This window comes from Polyergus mexicanus, unplaced genomic scaffold (genome assembly GCF_030449975.1).
Source record: "Polyergus mexicanus isolate NDT 795.1 unplaced genomic scaffold, iyPolMexi1.0 SCAF_13, whole genome shotgun sequence".
In the NCBI taxonomy this organism is placed as follows: Eukaryota; Metazoa; Arthropoda; class Insecta; order Hymenoptera; family Formicidae; genus Polyergus; species Polyergus mexicanus.
The window spans coordinates 1,228,750-1,250,939 of NW_027223333.1; the positions used below are offsets into that span (position 1 = coordinate 1,228,750).

The 22,190-nt window shown below is 35.6% G+C and overlaps 1 protein-coding gene across 4 annotated transcripts in view; it reads left to right on the top strand.

Annotated features, from left to right (window-relative positions):
• The first annotated feature begins 7,759 nt into the window (after nt 1-7,759).
• Nucleotides 7,760-22,190, top strand: part of Sdk (sidekick cell adhesion molecule) — a 38,325-nt gene continuing 23,894 nt past the window's right edge. For all 4 annotated transcript variants that reach the window (XM_070306029.1, XM_070306030.1, XM_070306031.1 and 1 more), the window contains exon 1: nt 7,760-7,891. In XM_070306029.1, coding sequence (XP_070162130.1) covers nt 7,798-7,891 — 94 coding nt within the window. In that variant the 5' untranslated portion in view covers nt 7,760-7,797. The remainder of the gene's footprint in view (nt 7,892-22,190) is intronic.

The following is a 22,190-nucleotide window of genomic DNA, read 5'->3' on the forward strand; positions in this document are numbered from 1 at the left end:
ATAAAAAAATTTGAAGAATACAGTAAAAAATACGACATTATTGAAGGATTAGTAGATTTTGGACCTCTAGGACGAAGCGATCAACCAGCGGAACATGTTTTATTATTTTGCCTTGATAGTATTAATGCAGAAAATCCTTGGCGGCAAATAGTAGCATACTTTTTGACCGGAAAAAATTCAACGCATAAAGAAATTGTTCAACTCACCGAGATATGTTTGCGAAAACTGAAAGATATAGGAGCAAATGTTGAATTGATTACATGTGACCAAGGTGGAGCAAACAGAAAAGCTTTCAGTAATTGGAAAATTTCATCACATCAACCGTTTTTTTTATTGAATAATGAAACTTATTTTACTTCCTTTGATTGGCCCCATCTTATCAAGCGGTTGATTAGTCAATTGAGATCGCATAAATATATTTACGTCAACGGAGAAATAATAATATCGTTTTATGACTTATTTGGAACGTAGCAATTTGACAGAAATTTAAGCACTTCAAATTTATTAAATCACATTACCTACGCGCACTTTTATCCAAATAATTTTGAAGCCATGAATGTCAAAAGAGCTTTTCAAATGTTAAGTGCAAGATTTGCTGCATCAATATCAACAGCAGGCCACAGTAATGTGTTGAAAAGTACTTCATGGGAAGCATCTGCGGATTTTGTATACAAAATGAATAAAATAATAGATGCTATGAACGTGTACTATTTAAATGATTGGAAAGGAGAAAAGGGGCCGTTATCAAATGCTAATGCAATGGCTGAAGAATTATTAACATCTTTTATAGAATGGTGTTCAAAGTGGAGTATTTCTTCTAACAAGATGTCGAGACCTTCGTGTTTTGATGGAATGATTATGACTGTGCGAGCAATTTTATCTATGTATCGTTCCATCCAACAACATTATCCAGACTTCAAGCTCGCTACAGCACTATGTAACCAGGATAGTTAGAGGACGCGGAGGATTCAACCGTAATCCCACCACGAGAATGGTACGGTTAACATTGCGCCATATATTATCAAGTGGATGTATTTACGGAAGTGGCAAAGGCAACGTAACTTGTCCAGAAACGCTTTCGTTAATGGAGAGTACATCCGAAGTTCGTGAAATGGAAGCTATAAATACTGTTCAATTGCAAGAAGAATTAACTTTTCCAATTGAAATGGATAATGACGATAATGATGATCTTATTGCGACAGCTTTTGAAGAAATAACGAAATATTCAGAAGAGAACTATTCCGACAACTTTATAATAAATATAATCGACAACAGTAATTCACCAGGGACATATGAAGGAAATGCAATTGCATATTTTGCAGGATATATTGCTCAAAATAATTACAAAAATACTAAGTGCGACAGCTGCCGTGAAACAAATATAAAAACACCGATGGAGGGATCAAATGATAATGAGATTTACATTCAGTTACGTGAATATGAACACGAAGACGAAGATGGACCAGAAGTTGAATGGCTATCAAGGCCAACGGATGTATTTATAAATATTGTTGCTCTTCAACTTCAAGCATTCAACTTTTGTTATAAGAAATATTGGCATTTAAAAGATGTGAAAAGAAATCTTCTTGAGATTTGTATAAAACACGTTCAGCATCATGTAGCTGCAGATTGGTTTGATCCAAACAACGAGTGCTATCTGCATAGAATCCAAATGTTGGACTTTATGATAAGAGTCAAGATATATGCAATTGCAAAAAAAATAACAATGGAAGGAGAGTAGGAATAAACATAGTTGGAGGATCAAAAGAAATAAGAACAAAGTGTCAAAAACTGAGGAACATAAAGCACATGTAAAAAGATAAAGATAAAAAACAGCAACGGATATCTCAAAAAATCTAAAGCTGGGATAAAAAAGCATTTTAAATACACAATACAGACTGCGCTTTGCTACAACTTTGCGCGCCTGGCAGAATGCCTGTTCAATGCCTTTTCCCCGTATGTATATATATATTTTATTACATTTATAAATACATAAATATATATTTATTTAATTATTACGTACAAATTTATTTAATTGCTTTTAAGAAAAAATATGTAATTTGCAACATACAGGTGCATACTTTATTTATTTGATATATTTCAGGGTCACATTTTTTTACATGCAGATGATAAGGTATAATGGATTAAAAATATATTGTCATAATGCAACTCAGAGTACATTACACAAATATGAAGAACAAGTATAAATCTCTTTGAAAATGTATGCATAGAAATTAATATAAATTCTTCTATTTAAATCTTATTTGAGTCTGAATACAATAATTCTTCAAAAAACACGTGAGTATTTAAATCTTAAGTTCTTTCTTTTTATGCATTATAATTAGTAATATGCATATAATAATTACTCATTATTATAGATATCGATGTTTGGAGACTGGCTGATGACAATAGATATCATAATTTATTTCTGGTTTGCACGTAGATTAAATCGGAATTCATTATTTTATTATATTTGTGGCATAACACTAAGAAGGATTTTATCCCTTATAATTTTAATATATATATATATATATATATATATATATATATATATATATATATATAAGGAAAATTAAACCACAGGTAACTAATTTATAGTTGATTTTTAAAATTTTTTATATTTTTAATGTTTTTTATATATTTATTCAAATTATGTAATGTTAATTATCATATTTTATAATTTACATTCTACGTTCCAACAATTTTTATATACTTTTTATATAAAATGTATAAACGCAAATATTGTACTTTCAATTAATAATAAAATGTATTGCTACGTTTTTATTTGTTATTTATTTAAAAGAGACTTGTCTATAACACCGCAATATGTATATACCTATCATATACCTACCTATATAAAATAAAAATTTATTAATAGCAAAATAGAGATATATAAATTTTTTTAAGTTTATAAGATGTATGGTAAGAAAATAACATTTATCAGAACATAAAATCAATAAACACAAAGAAAAGTTTCAAAAAGTTTGGAGAAAATAAAAATACATAGACGACCTTCTCGGGAAAAAATAGATTAAATGTAAATAGATGTAATTATATCTAATTAAATCTCGTTAATCTAAAAAATGAAAAACTTAAGATCTACTTAGATGTAAGCATATCCCCAAGTAGCAAAGAAATGTTTAATAAATGTTTAAAGCTCATTTTTAAAGATATTTTAAAAATGTTTATTAATATTTTATCAATAAAATATTAAAAAATTAAATATTTAATAAACGTTGAATCAAGACTTATTTTACATAAACGTTAAAATAGAGTTTTTTTAAATAAAAATATATAAAACCAGATTTCACTCATAATTAGAAACGTTTTAAAAATATATATCTATAAAATAAGTTTCAAACATTTATTAAACATTTCTTTGCTATTTGGGTCCATTTAGATCCAGATAGATCTATCGATGCAGATCTATTTCAAAAATAGATCTGCACCAGTAGATCTAAATAGATCATCATACGTATACTTAAATCTTAGTTGATCTTTGAAGATCTACAGAGATTTAGATAGATCTACCAGTGTAAATCTACATAGATTTATATCGATCCACTTACAATTAGATCTAAATTGTTACATAAGTAGATCTAAAGATATATATGCTTAAATCTAAAAGTAGATCTTAAGTTTTCCATTTTTTACATCTAACGAGATTTAATTATTAGATATAATATTATATCTATTTACATTGAATCTATTTTTTTCCGGGTTTACTAAATAATAGTACTTAAATTTAAAAAATAATGTTGTTAACATTTGACGCTATTTAGAGTATATAAATGTATAAAAAATATATACGAAAATAAAATATATTCCTAGCATTAATCCAATTATTTTAATAGTTTCTTTTTTTATCGGACGCAAAAAACAAATTTTTAAATGCAAGCGATATTGCATTGTATAATTTTATTAAAAATTATTGAAAGAAAAACTATAAGTATTAGTATTATCATATTTAAAATAGTTATGTTAAAAAGTCAAATATTACATATAGATAGCCAAGAAGCAAAACTCTGACAAAAATAAATATTGGAGTGTAAATCAAATGTAAGGAAAAAGTGACAGAAGCGTAAACGAAGCTTCTAGAAGACAAAAATTAAAACAACGAAACGTAAAAAGAACGCTTCTTTTACGTTTTGTTGTTTCAATTTTTGTCTCCTAGAAGCTTTGTTTGCGTTTCTGTCACTCTCTCCTTACATTTGATTTAAGCTCCTTTGACTTAACGAAAACAGTTTATGACAGATGAATTAATTATTTCAACAGTAATATAAAAGTTAATTATTATATTTTATATATATATATAAAATATAATAATTAACTTTTATATTACTGTTGAAATAATTAATTTATCTGTCATAAACTGTTCTAGTTTGCCGGCCGCTTACCACCGCTGCAATATCGCGTCACTGATCTGTCTATTAATCTCATGTTTATTCTCATCATTTCATCTCTCAGACTGTCACACTCGTCTCGCGGTCATTTAGTCCGGATTTGCACCTAGGGGCAAAGTCTATCGACAAAATTGGATATATTTAGTCTGGACTCAAACCAGGGGCATAGTCTGTCGACAAAATCGGATATATTTAGTCTGGACTCAAACCAGGGGCATAGTCTGTCGGTAAGGGGCATAGTGTGTCGATAATCTGAGCACGGAAATGGCAGTCTCGCCTTAACCTAGGCCATTGGCTATCTGTCTATTCATCTGTGGCAAAATACTGTAAATATTCGTATTAGATATAAATACTTTTCAAATATTTTTGTTCTCCAAATAACTCAGTTTATTTTAATTTCACTTACAGATTAACATTAATATCTAAACATTTTGACTTTAATCTAGCGTAAATGGTGTAAAAAAAGTAAATTTAGTTAAATTAAAAAGTACTTATTTAAGATACAAATCTCATACGATTGCGCGCATCAGAGAGAAGCCTGAAAGGAGGTTATAACCGCCATTCTTCGAAAGACGCATTTTCTAGCTCGTACAGTAGCGTCAACTAGATTCATTTTAGAGAACTACGTGGCCAGAATCACTTTTCGATACTACGGTAGAACGGCCGGTTGGTGCATGTCCATGCTAAATCTAAATACATATAAATATAATTATATCGATCAAAAATACGGAGAAATATTATGAATATTTATTATTAATGTTTTATTTGCTGCGCGTGATGTTTTGTCACTCTAATATACTACAGCGATAATAAATTATAATTATAAAGAAATATAATTATAATTATAAATATAATTATAAAGAATTTTTATGTAATTACTCTATTATTGTCGTGCGAATGATAAAAGGCCGTGAATCGTGACAATAGCACGTTAATGTTTACGCCGCCAAAACCGAATATACTATATATGTTATTGATAATACGAAAATATTTTTCGTACTACTATGATGTATTATTTAATAAACGATTAATATATCAGGAGACCTTATATCATTATGTTAATTATTTGGACTTGCGATTTGACTATTTTATTGCGCGTTCTCAAACCGAATCATATTTAAATCGTCAAAAAGTCAAACGATAAAGCATCCGGACGAAATATATTTAACTTCAAGTATTTTTAAAGAAATAATTATTGTTTAGAGAGAGAGAGAGAGAGAGAGAGAGAGAGAGAGAGATCGCGGCAAAACAATAATTTACAATTTTGATTTCTATCATTTCGATTCATGATTACAAATGTGTTTACATCAGAGCACAAAGCAAAAAAAATAAAGCACAATACGCCGTCAAGACTAAATACCACGTTATTAATAATTCATTGTTGTAATATTTTACGTATTATATATACAATATGTATTTAAAAATTGGGAAAAAAATTATTATAAGAAAATTAATTTTAAAAAATTTATTTCATCTTATATACGCATATATATGTAAATATAAATACTTCAATAATAACTTCAATAATATTACTGTCCGTAGTATATATATATATATATATATATATATATATATATATATATTACAACGGCAAAACATTACGCGTGGCTAATAAAACATTAATAAATTCATAATATTTCTCCGTGGATTTTTGGTCCATAATTATGTATTTATTTAGTACACATACATCAACCGGTTGTTTTATCGTGGTACCGAAAAGTGAGACATTATTGTATCAACTAGAAAAGGCGTCTTATATGAAAAACGGCAGCGTGACACCCCTCTCAGGTTTCTCTCTGCATAAAAATTTTCTGTGTATTCAATAAAGTGTTAATCGTGCAACTTCCTCCCAAGGGTGGAATCGTGAAAAAAAAAATTTGCCATTGAAATTAAAGGTCTCGTCGCGACATGATTTTTCGAAAAAGTACGATTCGTTTAAATCCACTTTTTCAATTAACGGAATCTCCGATATCCCTAGCCGCGGCGAAATCTCATTGGTTATCGCGCGTTCACCGCGTATAAAGCCGGCTCTGCTCGTCCGCCGGCGCATTGCCGAACGCGGCCGAGCGCGACCGAGGGTAGCCGAGGGCGGCCGAGAACGGCCGAGCGAGAGCACGCGACGCCCGGCGGCGATTGGCCGCTCAGTCTCATCTCGGGTGGGCATGCGCGTGCACGCGATTTTAAGTTGACGTTTCAACGTCGTCCGAACACCGCTCGCCGAGCGACGCGGTGCATCCCAGTGATCAACGAAACTCCGTTGATTCAGGACGATCGAAGCTAAAATACCATTCACACGCTGAGGAAGAAAGCTTGATTCTCGCGCGGGATCTTGTGTTCGAACACCTAGCGCGTATTCACCGTGTTATGACGAAATTTTGGCGGAATCCCGCTAGCGATTTAACGGTGTTGTGTTCGCCAGGTGTTGCCAGGTGTTACCAGGTGAATGTGCGAGCGTTCGCGTCGGCTTATTTTCCCAGGTGGCGAGGAAGGAATCGCGATATCTCGCGCGAATCTTTTCCGCGAGACTGTATACGAAGTTTACGTAATGCGTTTTATCGATACAGCGTGAAGTAAGCTACGCGCGTGTTTGAATGCGTCGTTAAAAGACAAGCGAGTGCCGGACGCGAATTGAACACGATCGGGCAATATCGATCGCGTCGATCGGGCGACGATCGAAGGCTGCCCGAGACGAGGATGATGAACGGCGATCGATGGTGAATGAGAAGGACGGGGTAGAGACGTTTCGATCCCGGTCGATAAATCCCCCTCCCGTTCCTGCGGATACTCGCGAACGCGGTGGCGAGAGGGAAGGAGGGGAAGACACGAGAGCGCGAGGAATGCGCTCGTCTCGCGGTGCAAGCGAATCCGCGCGAGGATTGTTTCTTTAAAGAAAAAGAATAGCGAACGGGTTAACGCGGCGGGTGGGGGACACAGTGGAAAGGGTCAAGAACAGAGTTATAGGTGTTGCGGCGTGATTTTTATATCGTTTTACGGCGTATTCGTGTTTTACTTACGTCCTTACCGTAAAGTAAAAGAAAAAAAGAACAGCAACGGAGAAACGCGTCCGCTTCGACGAGAGACCTCGACAAGGATTCGTCGAAGGTTCGGGAGAACGGAAGGGGGAGGGGGATAGGGACTAGCGAAGCACGAGTATCGTGCGGAATGCGAGACGCGAGTGTACCGTGAAACGAAGACGCGCCGCGGATTCGCGTAGCTCCTTTCGTAAGGAGCCTCTTACGACGGCGGCGGCTACGAGCGAGGGAGCAGGCGACGGTGGAAAAGAAAAAAAGAGGAGCGAAAGGCTTGAGGGAGGGGAGGGGGAGGGGAGTGGAGGGTGGGGAGGGGGGGGCGGAGTAGTGGCGAGGTGAGGTGAGGTCAACGTCGAGGCGAGAGGATGGAGCGGCGACCGGCGACGACCTCCGCGAGGACGCGCACCCTCCTCACCGGTCTTTGCCTCGTCTGGATCATCGGCAGTATCTGCGCCACCGGTGAGTCTAGATTTTTTTTTTTTTTTTTTTGTTTCGATAGATCTTCGAGACGCGATAGATCTTTTTCATCTTCAGAGGATATCATCACAATCGAATGGAGAGATCTAAAAGCTGATTGCGTAATCGTTGGCGTCTTTGGCGTCTTGTTATCGAACGTCCCGAGAATGACGATTATTTGAAAAATATTAATGGACAAATGAACGATAAGAAATATATTATTTTTATGACACTGTCTCTGTGTGTAAATTTCTGCGGAAATTAATATAGAATATTGGAGAAACGGGGGAAAAAAGGCAGCGGAAAGAAAAGAGGTTTCAGGATCGATAGATCAGCTGATCTGAGCATCTGTCTTGGATCATTTCTCTCTCTCTCTCTCTCTATCTCGCTTTATTTAACATCCGCTTTGAGAGATTCTCAAGTGCCGTACGCGTGATAGTATAAATTAAATCGATGGCTAATAAAATTTCGCCAACAGCGAATATATGATACGAATGAAAACTACACAAGGGATTAATCTTTAAAAAAATAAATAAACAGTGACGAAAAAAATTAAAAAATACCTTCAAAACTACATTAAATCATTTATACAGCTTGCTTCGAAACAAACGAATTTACTCAGCAATAATAATACAAATAATCGAAATTTTCTATTTATACTTAACAAAAATATTTATCCGAATATTATTAGCAAATATTAAAAAAATGTTTCTAAAGAGTTAAATATTTTTTTTTTTATAAAAATATTTTACATTAAACGTATATAAAATAATTACAATATTGTTACGTATAAAAGTAATTTGACTTCATTAAAAATTCATCTACATATTTATGATGGAAATAATATTCGTGTGTGAGAACTGTAATTTATTTATATAGAAAAAGATAATCTCTAGCTTGTGTAAACAGCATAAAAATAGCTATGTAAATATCGCACGTGACACTCGCACGGTGATTACTTCTCGATAAACGTCATTAGAAACAATCCTCCCCTCCGATGGACCAATACATCGGGGGGAAAATCTGCGAATGTTCCCTAGAGCGGTGGAGTGTGGCGTAGGAGCGACCCTAATTGAGATTTATTACGACGTTAATCCGGAGCAATTGTGCGAACGAAGTTAAACCGTTGACCTCTCGTCTCGATTGGCGATGAGGACGACTGTGAGCACGTGCCGCACGTGGGACAATTCCGAATTAATCCTTTGATTTTTTACGTTTTATCTCACGTTTAATATAAAACGTTTAATATACGCATATAATAAAAATTAAATAAATGAGATGCAAAATTTATTTCCTTTCCGAAGCTGTAGATTGAACGTGTGGTATCGGAATACGGTTTGAACTTGAATTAAAGTAAAATATATAAGCAAAGTATATAAAATTCAAACGAGTTAGAAGAAGGCAAACAGACGCTGTTATTGCTTGTTCGCGATAAATGTTGTTCCGCCATCAAATTTGTTCCTTGAACGTTCCGAGTTGTTGAAACAGCCGAATCTTTAGATTTTTAAATAATTCAAAGTCGGGTCAGATAGTTGGATCATTGATTAGGCGGATAAATTTTTCGAACTTGAATTTCGAAGGCTTCTACTCCGAATAGTTCGAGTCTCTCTTTCTTTCTTTCTTTTTTTTTTTTTCGAGTTTAAAAGTCGCTCGCGTCGTTTTTGAGATGCGTACGAAAATAAAAAAAAAAAGAAGACGAAAAAAAGACAATCTCGCTCTTCATTCTGCCTCTGGCACGCGCAGCTCCCTTATAAAATGAGGACAAACCGCCATTGATTAAATTTCCCTCAAACAACGCCAAGCATTGATACCGGTCGTCCAACAGATAAAGGGTGATAAGAGAGGCGCGATACACAGAGGCGCTCCTTTCTTTCTTTTCTGCCGAATCGCGTATTCTATTTTATTTGTCTCAAAGACGAAATATAAATTCTAGTCACCTTAAACCGTCTTGTTGGACGATATTCGTGATAATCGCAGAAAATCGCGAAATATTCGTCCTACCTGATCGGAATTCAGGTAGATGTAAAAATGTAGGCGCATTATGATAAGATCATGTGTAAAATATACGTTAATACTTTGATATGGAACACAGTCATATCATATTATTTTAATATATATAACGATATTTATTATATATAATTATTTTATATATGAAATATTTAAATAAAATCTTTTTATAATAAATATACTTAATTTTATGATAAGATTATGATATTCAAATACGTTAGTACTTTGATATAAAACGTAGCCGTATCATATTATTTTAATATATAATATTAAAATGATGTTTATTATATATATAATTATTTTATATATAAAATATTTAATATATAAAATGTTTTAATAAAATATATTTATAATAAATATTTAATTTCTTAAAAATATTTTTAAGTATTTGCTAATAATTATGAAATATATAAAATTTTCATTATATTATTATTTCAATTATTTTATTATTACATATAATATATATATAATAGTAAAATATTTCAATATTAATATTTAAAAAAATAGAAATAATTAATATTAATATTTTTTAATAATTGAATTATTTTTTTTATTAATTGTATTATATATATATATCTCATATGTCTCATTATATGTTATATCGTGTAGTGACTTAACTGAAAGAAGTAGAAGTTTATCGCACGGATATATACATATATAAAAAGAGCGTAATTCAGTAACCTGCGTGTAAAAGTCAGAATGTAGAAAACCGGTAGTGGTAAAAGCAATTGCTAGTAAAATGGTAACTGTATATACATGTACGTGTGTACACTATGAAAAAGTATCTATCACTGGCGTCAGCTCGTCCAGGGTACAATAGAGGACAAGGGTCTTTACCTGATCCTCGACACAAGTTCCCTCTCTCAGTTTCCTCCCCTCCCTCCTCACCCAAAGGTAGAAAAGTCCTCTACCTTTCTATAGTCTTTTACTCACTGTATCGAGCGCGAGGTACCTTTTCTTCGGCTACGTAGGGCTATTGAACGCGAACCTTGAAGAGAACAAACTCTCTGGATTAAGCGTTCGAAAAACGTGATGAATTTTATAAAAAACTAAAGTAGAGTAAAAAGAAAAAATATATATATATATATATATAAAACTCGAAAGCCATCATTTTTAGAAAAGTTTCGAAGACCATCATTTTTATCGCAATTTTTAAGGGGGCACACCCGCTATTAATATGTTTAATAAAAGAAAAAAACTTGTATTTTTTATTTTGGATATGTTCTACGAACGTTTTCGCGCACGCTGTGTAGCCACTTGAAATTTGAAGGAGTTTGCAAAAATATTCCCATAATTAAAAAAAAAAAAAAAAAAAAAAAAAAAAATTTAAGATTTTTATTTAAGTAGTTAATAATATTGTAAAAAAAATTAAAAATTTTTATCAAGTCATTGCTCTGCAAAAAATCTAGAAAATGTACTCATTTTTCGAGATTTACATGGGTATATGCCCCCTTAATACTGCACATTTTTTTTTGTTAGCTTTCAAATTAAAATTTCATCAAAATAAAATCGTATTTGTGATTATAATCGGGCAATATGTTTTTGTCATCTATGTTTATCGCTTCGAAGTTTAGTTTTTGGATAACTCACGAACATTCTGCGTGCGCGTTTTGGCATTTTTGTAAAAGAAAAATCGACTCGCGGAATGGAATTAAAGAATTCGCAGATGTAGAAACAAAGTGCGCTTACCGAGGAACGCATTCCTTGTAAATACTTTTATCGCTGTATCGTTCGACGCAACGTCGCCGACGACGCGATAACGATTTCCATGATTGACGAAAACTTGACAGGCGGCGGACATCGTACGCGGCCTTTAAGGCCATCGGAACTTTGTGTGCGATGGCCTTTACCGATGTCGAGCGGCCTTAAGCCGTTATCGTCTCACATCAGTAGCGGGATTCACAGTAACTTGCTATCGACAGTTCTCGGTATCGTTATAATTAGCGACAGCCAATGGCAAGAGGAATCCTGGTGAAGAGCGGCAACTCTCATAGGCTATCGTTCGCTAACGACAACGATAATCGTCGCTAACAAATTCTCGAGCGACCGGATGTGACGATCGTCCGTTTTGCTTTTACCTCTCCATCTTTACCCCGAGTCATCTTCATTATCGTTATCAATCTCCCTATCCCTCTCGCCTTTGGTATCTTTCTTTTTCTCGCGTATTTTTTTTTCTTCCCCTCACATTTTTCCCACTTTTCTAGTCCCTTTTGCCGATTTAAATATATACTCGAGTAATTTTATTTTAGATCATAGGAATATAAATGAGCGGTAAAAAAAAAGTAGCGAGGGCGCGTATATTTTCATAGAGCGTTAAGTTTTCATTATTTTTAAAAGGGAATACATTCTTCATCTCGTCGTTATTATCTATCTTTCCTTTTTCTCGCGTATTTTTCTCTCTCACATTTTTTTCCACTTTTCTTCCTTCTGTTCGTTTTATCGATTTAAGTATCTACTCGAGTAATTTTATTATAAGAATATAAACGAGCAATATAGAGAGCGCGCACAGCAAGTGTACGTATATTTTCATAGAAATGCGTTCAATCTTCATCCTTTTCGAAAGGAAAAAAATTTTCTCACTTTCTCGCAAAGATATACTCGGATAGAAAAGATGCTTAAATATGTCGCAGGAAGAATGCTATGTGAACGGACCGAAAAAAAAGGGGGCATAAAAGAGGAAAAGCAATATTAGAAGCAAACCGGAAGGCCTTTGAAATTCTTGACCCACCGTTTTGTTTCTCGTCATTCACAGCGTCGAATTCCTCGGGCCTTTCGTCGGGCTTCTCTCGTAGAAGAGAAGGCGAAACATTCGGAATGCCAAGAAAGAGAGAGAGAGAGAGAGAGAGAGCGCTCGCTCGCTCTCAGCGCGACCGCTATTGTCTCGATCTCGTTACCGTAGTCGCGGCAACGACAAAAAGCATCGAGGGCCCCGGGTCCGTGTGTGTGCCTCGATCGTAATTCCCATTATTATTCGCCATGGAAACTCTCGTCGACGCGAAGCGACGCCACGGAACGCGGCGTAGCCGGTGCACGAGGGGCCACTGACCGCCCACCTCCCCCCCCCGGGCAAGGCTCTCTCTCTCGTCTTTCATGGCTTCTTCTTCGTCCTCTCTTCTCTCTTTTCTTCATCTTCCTCCGTAGCTTCCTCTCGGTTTTATATTCCCATAGTTTAACCGCGCGCACCGTCGTCATAAATAGGAACTTCTCTTACTGCGGTATATACGTATAGTAGAGACGACCTCCGTATATCTTGTTTCTATATCTCGCGATTCGCCCTTATATCAGCAACGATTTCTCAGATTATAATCTCGATAAAAATCTAATCGTAGTTCGAACTCGCCCTCGAGGAAATTCTCGAGGGTCTTTTGCCTCTTCCGTGGCAAATTGTTTTTTGGTTGCTCGCCAATGTTGGATACATCGCGGCTCATTCCGATGCCGCGGCGATTACCTACGAGCCTGCGGTAATCACGTTCCCAGCAAATTGTCTGTACGGAGAGAGAAAAAGAGAGAGAGAGAGAGAGAGAGAGACCCTCTTCTTTCTCATTTCTTTACTCGCGTTGTCGAAAAGCCGTATTAGAGTTTCGTACCTTTTTTATTTTATTTTTTATTTAGACACAGGTGTGTACATTAAATATAATTTAAAATATAATATTTCGCAGAAAGGAGAGAGAGAGAGAGAGAGAGAGAGAGACCCTCTTCTTTCTCATTTCTTTACTCGCATTGTCGAAAAGCCGTATTAGAGTTTCGTACCTTTTTTATTTTATTTTTTATTTAGACACAGGTGTGTACATTAAATATAATTTAAAATATAATATTTCGCAGAAAGGAGAGAGAGAGAGAGACCCTCTTCTTTCTCATTTTTTTACTCGCGTTGTCGAAAAACCGTATTAGGGTTTCGTACCTTTTTTATTTTATTTTTTATTTAGACACAGGTGTGTACATTAAATATAATTTAAAATATAATAATTCGCAGAAAGGAGAGAAAGAGAGAGAGAGAGAGAGAGAGAGAGAGAGAGAGAGAGAAACATAGATACAAGATAAATTCAATACGATAAATCCCCAAGCACGGAGAACACTTGGTGGCAACATCACACTTTCCGTCTCGCGATAAACGTAACATCTTCGGTGGAAAGAATTGCGAAACGCTCGACACACGTTCCCGTATGTCGCCCAGGAGTACACGCAGATTATATACGGCTGTCTTCTCGTTCGCGTCGTTACTCGTATTATTCCCAGCGTGAATCGTAGCGAGTACATTCCCGCTTTGCGATTTTCTCACCGCGCGCGTTTTTCGTCCTATGCGCGCGCGTTATTTCTTCCGCGTTTCCTTTGTTCCGCCGTTGATCACACGGTATCGGGAAAGGAAGGGGATCGTCGGTGGAAAGTGAAAATATCGGTGAACGCGCACGTTGCGCACGTGCGTCTCTCGAGACGTTTCGCGTTTTACGCAATGCTCGCTCAAGGTCCGTATCGGTAACGGAAAATTCTCTCGCTCACCTGAGCACGAGCGTGAAAGGACACGCGTAACTTGAATCATCTATCCTATTCCGATATATCCCCGCATTCCTCTTCCAGGATTTAATCATCGATGATCGCGCTCACGCATCAAGTTTGCCGTTGCGCAACGGATGATGCTTCTCGAAATGCGCAAATCAGTCATCTGTATATTATTAATAGTTTCCGCGATTTACGTAAGCGAATCCTTCGTCGAACGGTACTAACTTTCACCGTTTTCCTCTTTAAATCGTGAGTAGAATCTCTAGACAAAATGCGGAGGATCTTTTAAGGATTTAAGATCGCCGCGTATAAAGGAATTTACGAAGATGCTGCATCAGGTTCGCAACCTGATTCCTTTCTTCTCCTCGATTTCTTCTGCGTCTCTTCCTTTGTTCCCCATCCTGACCGCGGTTTCCTGTTTCGTGCGAGAGAAATTAACGTCCATCTGTGTCTAAATCGTTCGTGAGCTCCGGCGTCTCTTGGGGCGATTTTCTACGTTCTTTCGCAAGACGAGTTTTCTTCGCGGCGAGAGTGATAGGAAGAAGAGGACGAGAGACGAAGGACATTAACGCGAAAGAAGAGATTGTAAGAAATTGCTCTGCACGTTTCTTCGAAGCACGATCTGATCTAAATACGATTGTTTATTGCAATTCGTAGAATCTTCCTTTATTAATTATTTAATCAATTCTGGATTAATGTTTCAATATTTTAAATAGTAATAATAGAGAATAACTGAATAATTGACATAACGTAATATATTAAATTTGCTTTAGAGACGATCTATAAATAGCGACACACAACTCAAGATAGATCTCTATCCAAAATTTTACACCTAATACAGAGAACGTTTAAAAAAGCAAATTACACAATAACATGCAAAAATTATAAATAAATTTCTGAGAGGATCGTCCACGATTTGAACTTGCTCGAAAGCGATATAATATATTAAATCAATGAATCGAACAAACAATCTCTCGTTAAGCGCGTTAACAATAATTTTATTATTTTTATTATAATTATTATATAGAAATGTTTTGCAAAGAATGGTGCACGAAATATTAAGAATATTTTGACGCTGCAAGTTTCATTCGTTATGTTGTAACGGAACGTAAAGAGAGAAAAACCGCACAGCAGGTGAGGTACAATTCTCGTAGACGCGTTTTTACTCCTCGTTGTTATGCGTTCACGCAATGCCCAGTCACGATGACAAGGTAAAGCAGGATTTCTTCAAGGCCGTAAAATGAGCCACGCACAGAGACCGTCTGCATAATACTCCGACCACTTACATACGTCGCCGCGTGTATAAGAGTCTTGTCCGGCTGCACGCGTGCATTCGGCGCACGCACGGCCAGAAATAAAGTTACTTGGGCCCCGTCACACGGATCGTTTTTCAAGGTTTGCACGCATCGCGTGTAAAAACCGTTTCAATTTAGTTCAATTTACCTTAGCTGTTTACATCCGTTGTTGATTAAACGTAAAATAAATGGAAATTTCTCATATTGTTAATTAAACATTCGGAATAATTCAGGGTGTTTATACTCTTTCGAAAAATATAGAGAACCCGAAATTTTCAGGCATTTCTCTTGCATCTGAAAAAAATTAGGAAATTCTTATGGAATTTTTTTTAATTTTTTTTTTTTTTTTTTTTACTCTGGAAAAATATGGAGAACCTGAAATTTTCAGGCATTTCTGTTGCACCTGAAAAAAATTAGAAAATTCTTTTTTAATAATTTTTTTTTTACTCTTTGGAAAAATATGGAAAACCTGAAATTTTCAGGCATTTCTCTTGCATCTGAAAAAAATTAGGAAATTCTTATGGAATTTTTTTTTAATTTTTTTTTTACTCTGGAAAAATATGGAGAACCTGAAATTTTCAGGCATTTCTGTTGCATCTGAAAAAAATTAGGAAATTCTTATAGAATTTTATTTGGGGCTCGGGGAATTTTTTTTTTTTTTTAATAACTTTTTTCCTGATAATTTTGCTTTTATATTGTAAGCAGTCGGCAATCCATCGATGAGCCAAATTATGAGAAAGGTAAAATATATTTATATATTTAGAATATATTTTATAAATATATCTATCTATGTTTGTATATTCAACGTCTTAACGAAATATTGAATATACAGTATATATTCTTTATTATAATTTTTAGTGATATAAAAATAAAAATGTAAAGCAGGTGAAAAATGTTTATTTTATAAAAACTATTTTTTTCTTCAATATAGTATTTGCGAATCTAACACTTGAAACTTAAACTCTAAGATGTTTTTCTTTCTCATAAGTGAAAAGTATTAAAAAACATATACAACAAAAAAATACTTGGTTTAGAAACTTGCCTCCCCCCCCCCTCCCTCCCCAGAAGAATCTTTAAAATATTATATTATATAAAATTATTATATAAAATATTATATATATCTCTTTAATTTTTTAAACAAAAATACTTGGAAAATCAAGGAATTTTTTTTTAACAAAGATTAAAGTAGATATCCTGATAATTAAATTACAAAGACGGACGCGTGTCGTCCCATTGTTTTTATCCTCCGCTAAGCAGAGATGACGGGAAAAGAGGAAGACCTATCCGTTCTGGTTGAAACACATTTTTACCTACGTGACTGCGAGAAGGGGCGTCGGCCAGGATCATTATTAGCGCATCGCGCGCGTGTCCGTTGGGGCGCGCGAAAAGAATCACCCTTCGGAGAAATATCCTTGCATCCCCGTATGCATCGCACTTGTGCCGCACACAAGTTTTGCATCCCGTTTACGTGCGACCCTGCGGCGCACATGTCTCGACGCAGCTGCCCCGCTCGTTTCGTTCCAGATTGTTCACTGAACTTGGAGCATCCCTCTCCCATCCCTACCCCTAATCCTTTAGCGCGTGCATGACGAGATCGAGGGAACGGGAGTGCACCCGCGCCGAAAACTTTACGGTGCAGCGCGTCCGCGGGGTTTCGCGCACACTTTGCGGCGTAAATTTAAAGCTAAGCGCGAATTCGACGCACGCGTGGCTAACATGTGAAAGGGTTGCACTCGCGCGCGAAATGTTTCGTCGAAAATTCTAGGGACGATGGGATTCTCCTTCCTTCACACGCGATAAGGAGAATATTTCTTGGAACAGGGATAAAATAGATAAGGAGATATTGTAAGATAATAAGAACGCGGTAATAAAATATTCATTGACGATAAATGAACCAGAGGAAAATTCAACAAATCGATCCCGTCCATGGGAACATCTCTGGTGGGAATGTGCGTGTGCTAATTCGGAGTTACGGCTCGTTAAACAAGCGGTTTTTAAACGCAACGACCGGCACCGTTGTCGCGATAACAGAACAGACCCGGCGCGATACGAGCATATGGAGCGACTTGCAATTTCTCGCAACGATGCGTCTTTAACTATTAATCACCGTAATCGCCGACATGGGAGAATGCGAGACGCGCGTAGACGAAGGGAAATACTTACGAAGGAATAGACATTAACATCATTCGATTGCGTAGATTGTTTAAAAAATAAGATACCGAAGAGAATAATCGTTTCTTTCCTTATTTTCTACATACTCGATCGAAATTACGAAAGTGGCTTTCGAGAAACATTAGTGAATTTTTTCATTTACGTTTATTTTTTTCCCTTAAACATTAGCCGAATAACATATTGATATGAAATCGATATTTCGTATGCAACGATATATTCTGCCGTTTATATTATACGACATATATTATTCTCGTAAGAGCCACATGTGTCGTCGGTCCCTGTCACATTATCGCTTATAAATAAGATGCTGAGAAGACAAGTCATTCGTTCAGAATTAAAGTAAGCGGCTGGATGATCGTACTCCGGGGGGCGGAAAAAAAAAATCAAGGGATTGGAAAATCCCTTCGACGGCTCGTTAAAGTCAACCGCATTCCCCGACGCGGGTTGTTTACGCTCAATAGAGCGCGCTCGAACTAACTCAATTTTCGCCTTTTTATGAGGTCCGAACGTGCATCGACCCCACTGACAACACGTGGCAGCAATTTAGTGCGAGTTTACGCGCTCCAGCTTGCACCCGGTACCATATGCGATCCGGAATGCACTTTTTAGTAAGTGCACTTTATCGACGAGTAGTTATTTCCGGATAAATTCTCGAAGGGAAGAACATCCCTTTCTTCAACGAGCTTCTGACTCATCAATTCGGCATTATTATCATCAGAATTAATCCAACATCTTAATTCATTGAATTGTTGTATGTGAGATATCGATTTTGTATGCATAATTTTTAAGTAATTTCCGAGAACGAAATAGGGGGATATCTGTGGTCTTTATGTAATTATTAATTTATTTTATAAAAAAAAAAAATTAGTTTTTCTATTTTAAAATTGTCATTTATTTCTCTATGAAAATGTGCTTCTGGTATAAATCTCTTAAAAAAGATTTATTAAATTATTTTCCAAAAAAATTTAAAAGAAAACATCCAACATAAAAAAAAGAGGAGAGATAGAAAAGATTAGATGAGACATAACGGACAACGCAATGCATTTATTCCGAAGGGAACTTCTGAAATTGCGAGCTATTACAGCATCCTCTGGGATAAATAAACGCGTGTACGCGCAGCGAAAATATTTTTCCCGTTTTAAATCTTTCGAGATGCGGCCTTTCGGCGCCCTTTCGCGCACGATCTCGATTCTTTTCGCACCGCGAAACCCCGTAAGCCTTTCCTTACGCGATGTATGTATTGTATAACAAAGGAACTAACCGCAACTAGTCTCGAAGGCTACGGTTGTCCCAATTTCCCGACAATGGCGAACAACAATAGTATGTGCAATGAGGATTTCGTAAATGATACGCGTGACGGATGCTGTAAGCTAGAACTCGGCATAATTTACCAACGATTTATCGGCAGATATTCATTGAAAAAGTCAGCGGGAAATATTTTTAATGTTACGTCGTGTACGAAATTTCTTTTATATCATTTATTATCATATTTTGGGAAAGCTGCACGCGTAGAAATATAAATAAGAGGAAACTTGCGCAAGGTTAATTGAATGCGGGGTCACGGCCTCGCCTTGTGCAAGTGCCAGTGTGCTCTCTCTCTCTCTCTCTCTCTCTCTCTAAATTCCAGTCCCGACCGTGAAACTCGTTCGTTTCGTTTCTCGATTTATTGGCGAACAGCCAAATATCCCTGGTAACGTGTCTCAACTGCCACCGATTTTTTTTCGTATACAAGCTAGTTTCCCGAACACATTACATCGAGCGATATCTCGTGGATAGACATCGCGAAAATAACGGGTGTCTTGAAAAAAAATTAGGATATGTGAATATATTTATTTCATGTCACAATTAAATTGGAATTTTTAAAATAGGATATTCTAATTTCACAGAGGCAAAATGTCTCCGTCAAGAAAAATTTACTTCAAACTTAACAAGAAATACCGCTACGTATATATTGTTTGCTCGAAACACCATATATGTAGATTGTATCCGGAAAGTTGAGCGAGGAGGAAGGTTTCATCGCGTGTTACGTCATTTAAATCGATTGATCGCGTCCGCTATCTATCGTTTGAACGAACTTCGGTGGAATAATATAATAGTTAATAGATGATTAGGGTAATTTAAGAATCGCAAGTCTATCTTAATTTACGTGGTTTTAATAAATAAAGTTTTAATAAATTTAATTTTATTTTTTATTCATGCATTGCCGTTCTTTCGTTTACTGTTTGACAGAACACGCGCGTTGCCGTTCTTTCATTTACTATTTGACAGAACACGCGCGTTTTCGTTCTTCCATTTATTATTCGACAGAATACGCGACACGCGAGCATAATTTCAATATCGATTCAATTTTTACGTTACACATTGCATTTTACATTGGATTTTTTATTTCTTAAAAGTAAAAAAAAAACACGACTTGATATTCAAAATTGATTTTGCAGAAGATTTACTTTCTATTGTGTTTACTTCACAAATGCATATATATATATATATATATATCGCGTAATTTCGAAATTACCTTGCCAAATGAGTTTGAATTTTACACAATGATATTCACTTTACGCAAAGTAATCGCAAGATGAAAGTAAATATTTGAAAATTTTCGAAAATGAAAAGAAAATTTCCGGCAAAGTTTTCTCCTTCCTAGGAGAAGCGGCGCAGGAGAAAGACATCCGCAATGTGGCGCGTCCCAGAAGAACTCGAGGTTGACCACCTGCAGACTGCAGTGAGGAGGGAGTTATACACCCTCTCCCACCCATCAGCTGCGATATAGCTGTGGCTGCGTGCAGTAAGACGCAATGCGCAACATTTTGCGGTGCCTCCGTCCCTTACCGATCGGCTTGTCGGATGGGACCCACGTTCAAATTCGAGCGCGCGAGATGAATTTGTGCGAAATTATTTTGCTCGATTTTGCGCAATACACACAGATCTCACTCTCTCTTTCTACGCATATTTCGTTACGCTCCAATTGCGCGCTGAAAAAATCGCAAAAAATTTCGTGCATCTAAATCATTTTTTATTGCACAATACTTGACACTTTATCCTTACACATTTCTTATTCTATAATACTTAATTTTTACAGTTACTAGAATACTATATAAATGCGCCGCCATTTATTTGTGTGTATGTATAATTACATATTAACTCCAATTTATTTTAATATAAATGATAATTAATTCATAAGCTCCTTTCCTCTCTTGTTTATCCTTCGCTGATTCCTCGTAGCACTCACACTCACTCGCAAAAATACAATTAATCATGATTAGTCGTATACGCAACAATCGCGAGATACTTTGCACGACACTCCTATTCGCGGAATGATCATACAAGATATGCACTTTATTATATTATAAGAGAAAGCAACACGAGAGAAAAGTACGATTCGTCGTCGTTTACACGATGTTTAATTAATAATTAATATATGCTCGAATTTTTAGAGAAATTTAAAGCATTGGACGACATATATTTAATTGTAAGCATCGATAGAGAAATAATTATTATTCTAAGAATCGATAATCGAAGAATCGCAACTAAACGATTTATAATTTTTATTCCTGTCACTTCGATTTTATATTTGTCGTAATAAATAATTCCACACACGATATGCTTCGTTGAAAGTTTATTATCGTAACATAGTTTTGTCACGTATATACACATACACACACAAGTGTCGCGCGTGAAAGATAACAAAGCCATAATATGTAAACAATAGAGCGGTATACGCCGCCAAGGCTAATGTCGATTTTTCGTGTAATATTTTACGAAAACTTGACAGTATACGTACCACCGGCCGATCATATGGACGTGGAATAATTAATTATAACGCTATTAATAATTAAATCTTATTCGAAATCAACACACAATACAGTTTATATATATATACATATATATATATATATATATGTATATATATATATATATATATATATATATATATATAGAATATTTCAGCATCGTATTATCAATAACATTGAATTTTTTCGGCGTTGGTGGGGTATACAATAGCGTGCTAATGTTTACGTGCTTCGGTCTTGTTATTATTCGGCCGGCGATATTTAAATAGTATTATAGAAGACGCCGGAGACGCTCCATCGAATTCCTTTTCTAAACGCGATCGCGACTAGTATTATATCGATACATAATTCGCTATTATTTTAATTATTACAATTAACAGTTAATTAATTTTTGATATACAGCATGAAATTTTATCGCGACAATAATAAAGTGCGTATCTCGTGGGATTGTTCCGCGATTAAAAAATTAATTATAACACTGTTAATGATTAAATCTCATTCGAAATCGACAGAATACGGTTAAATATATAACTATGATAT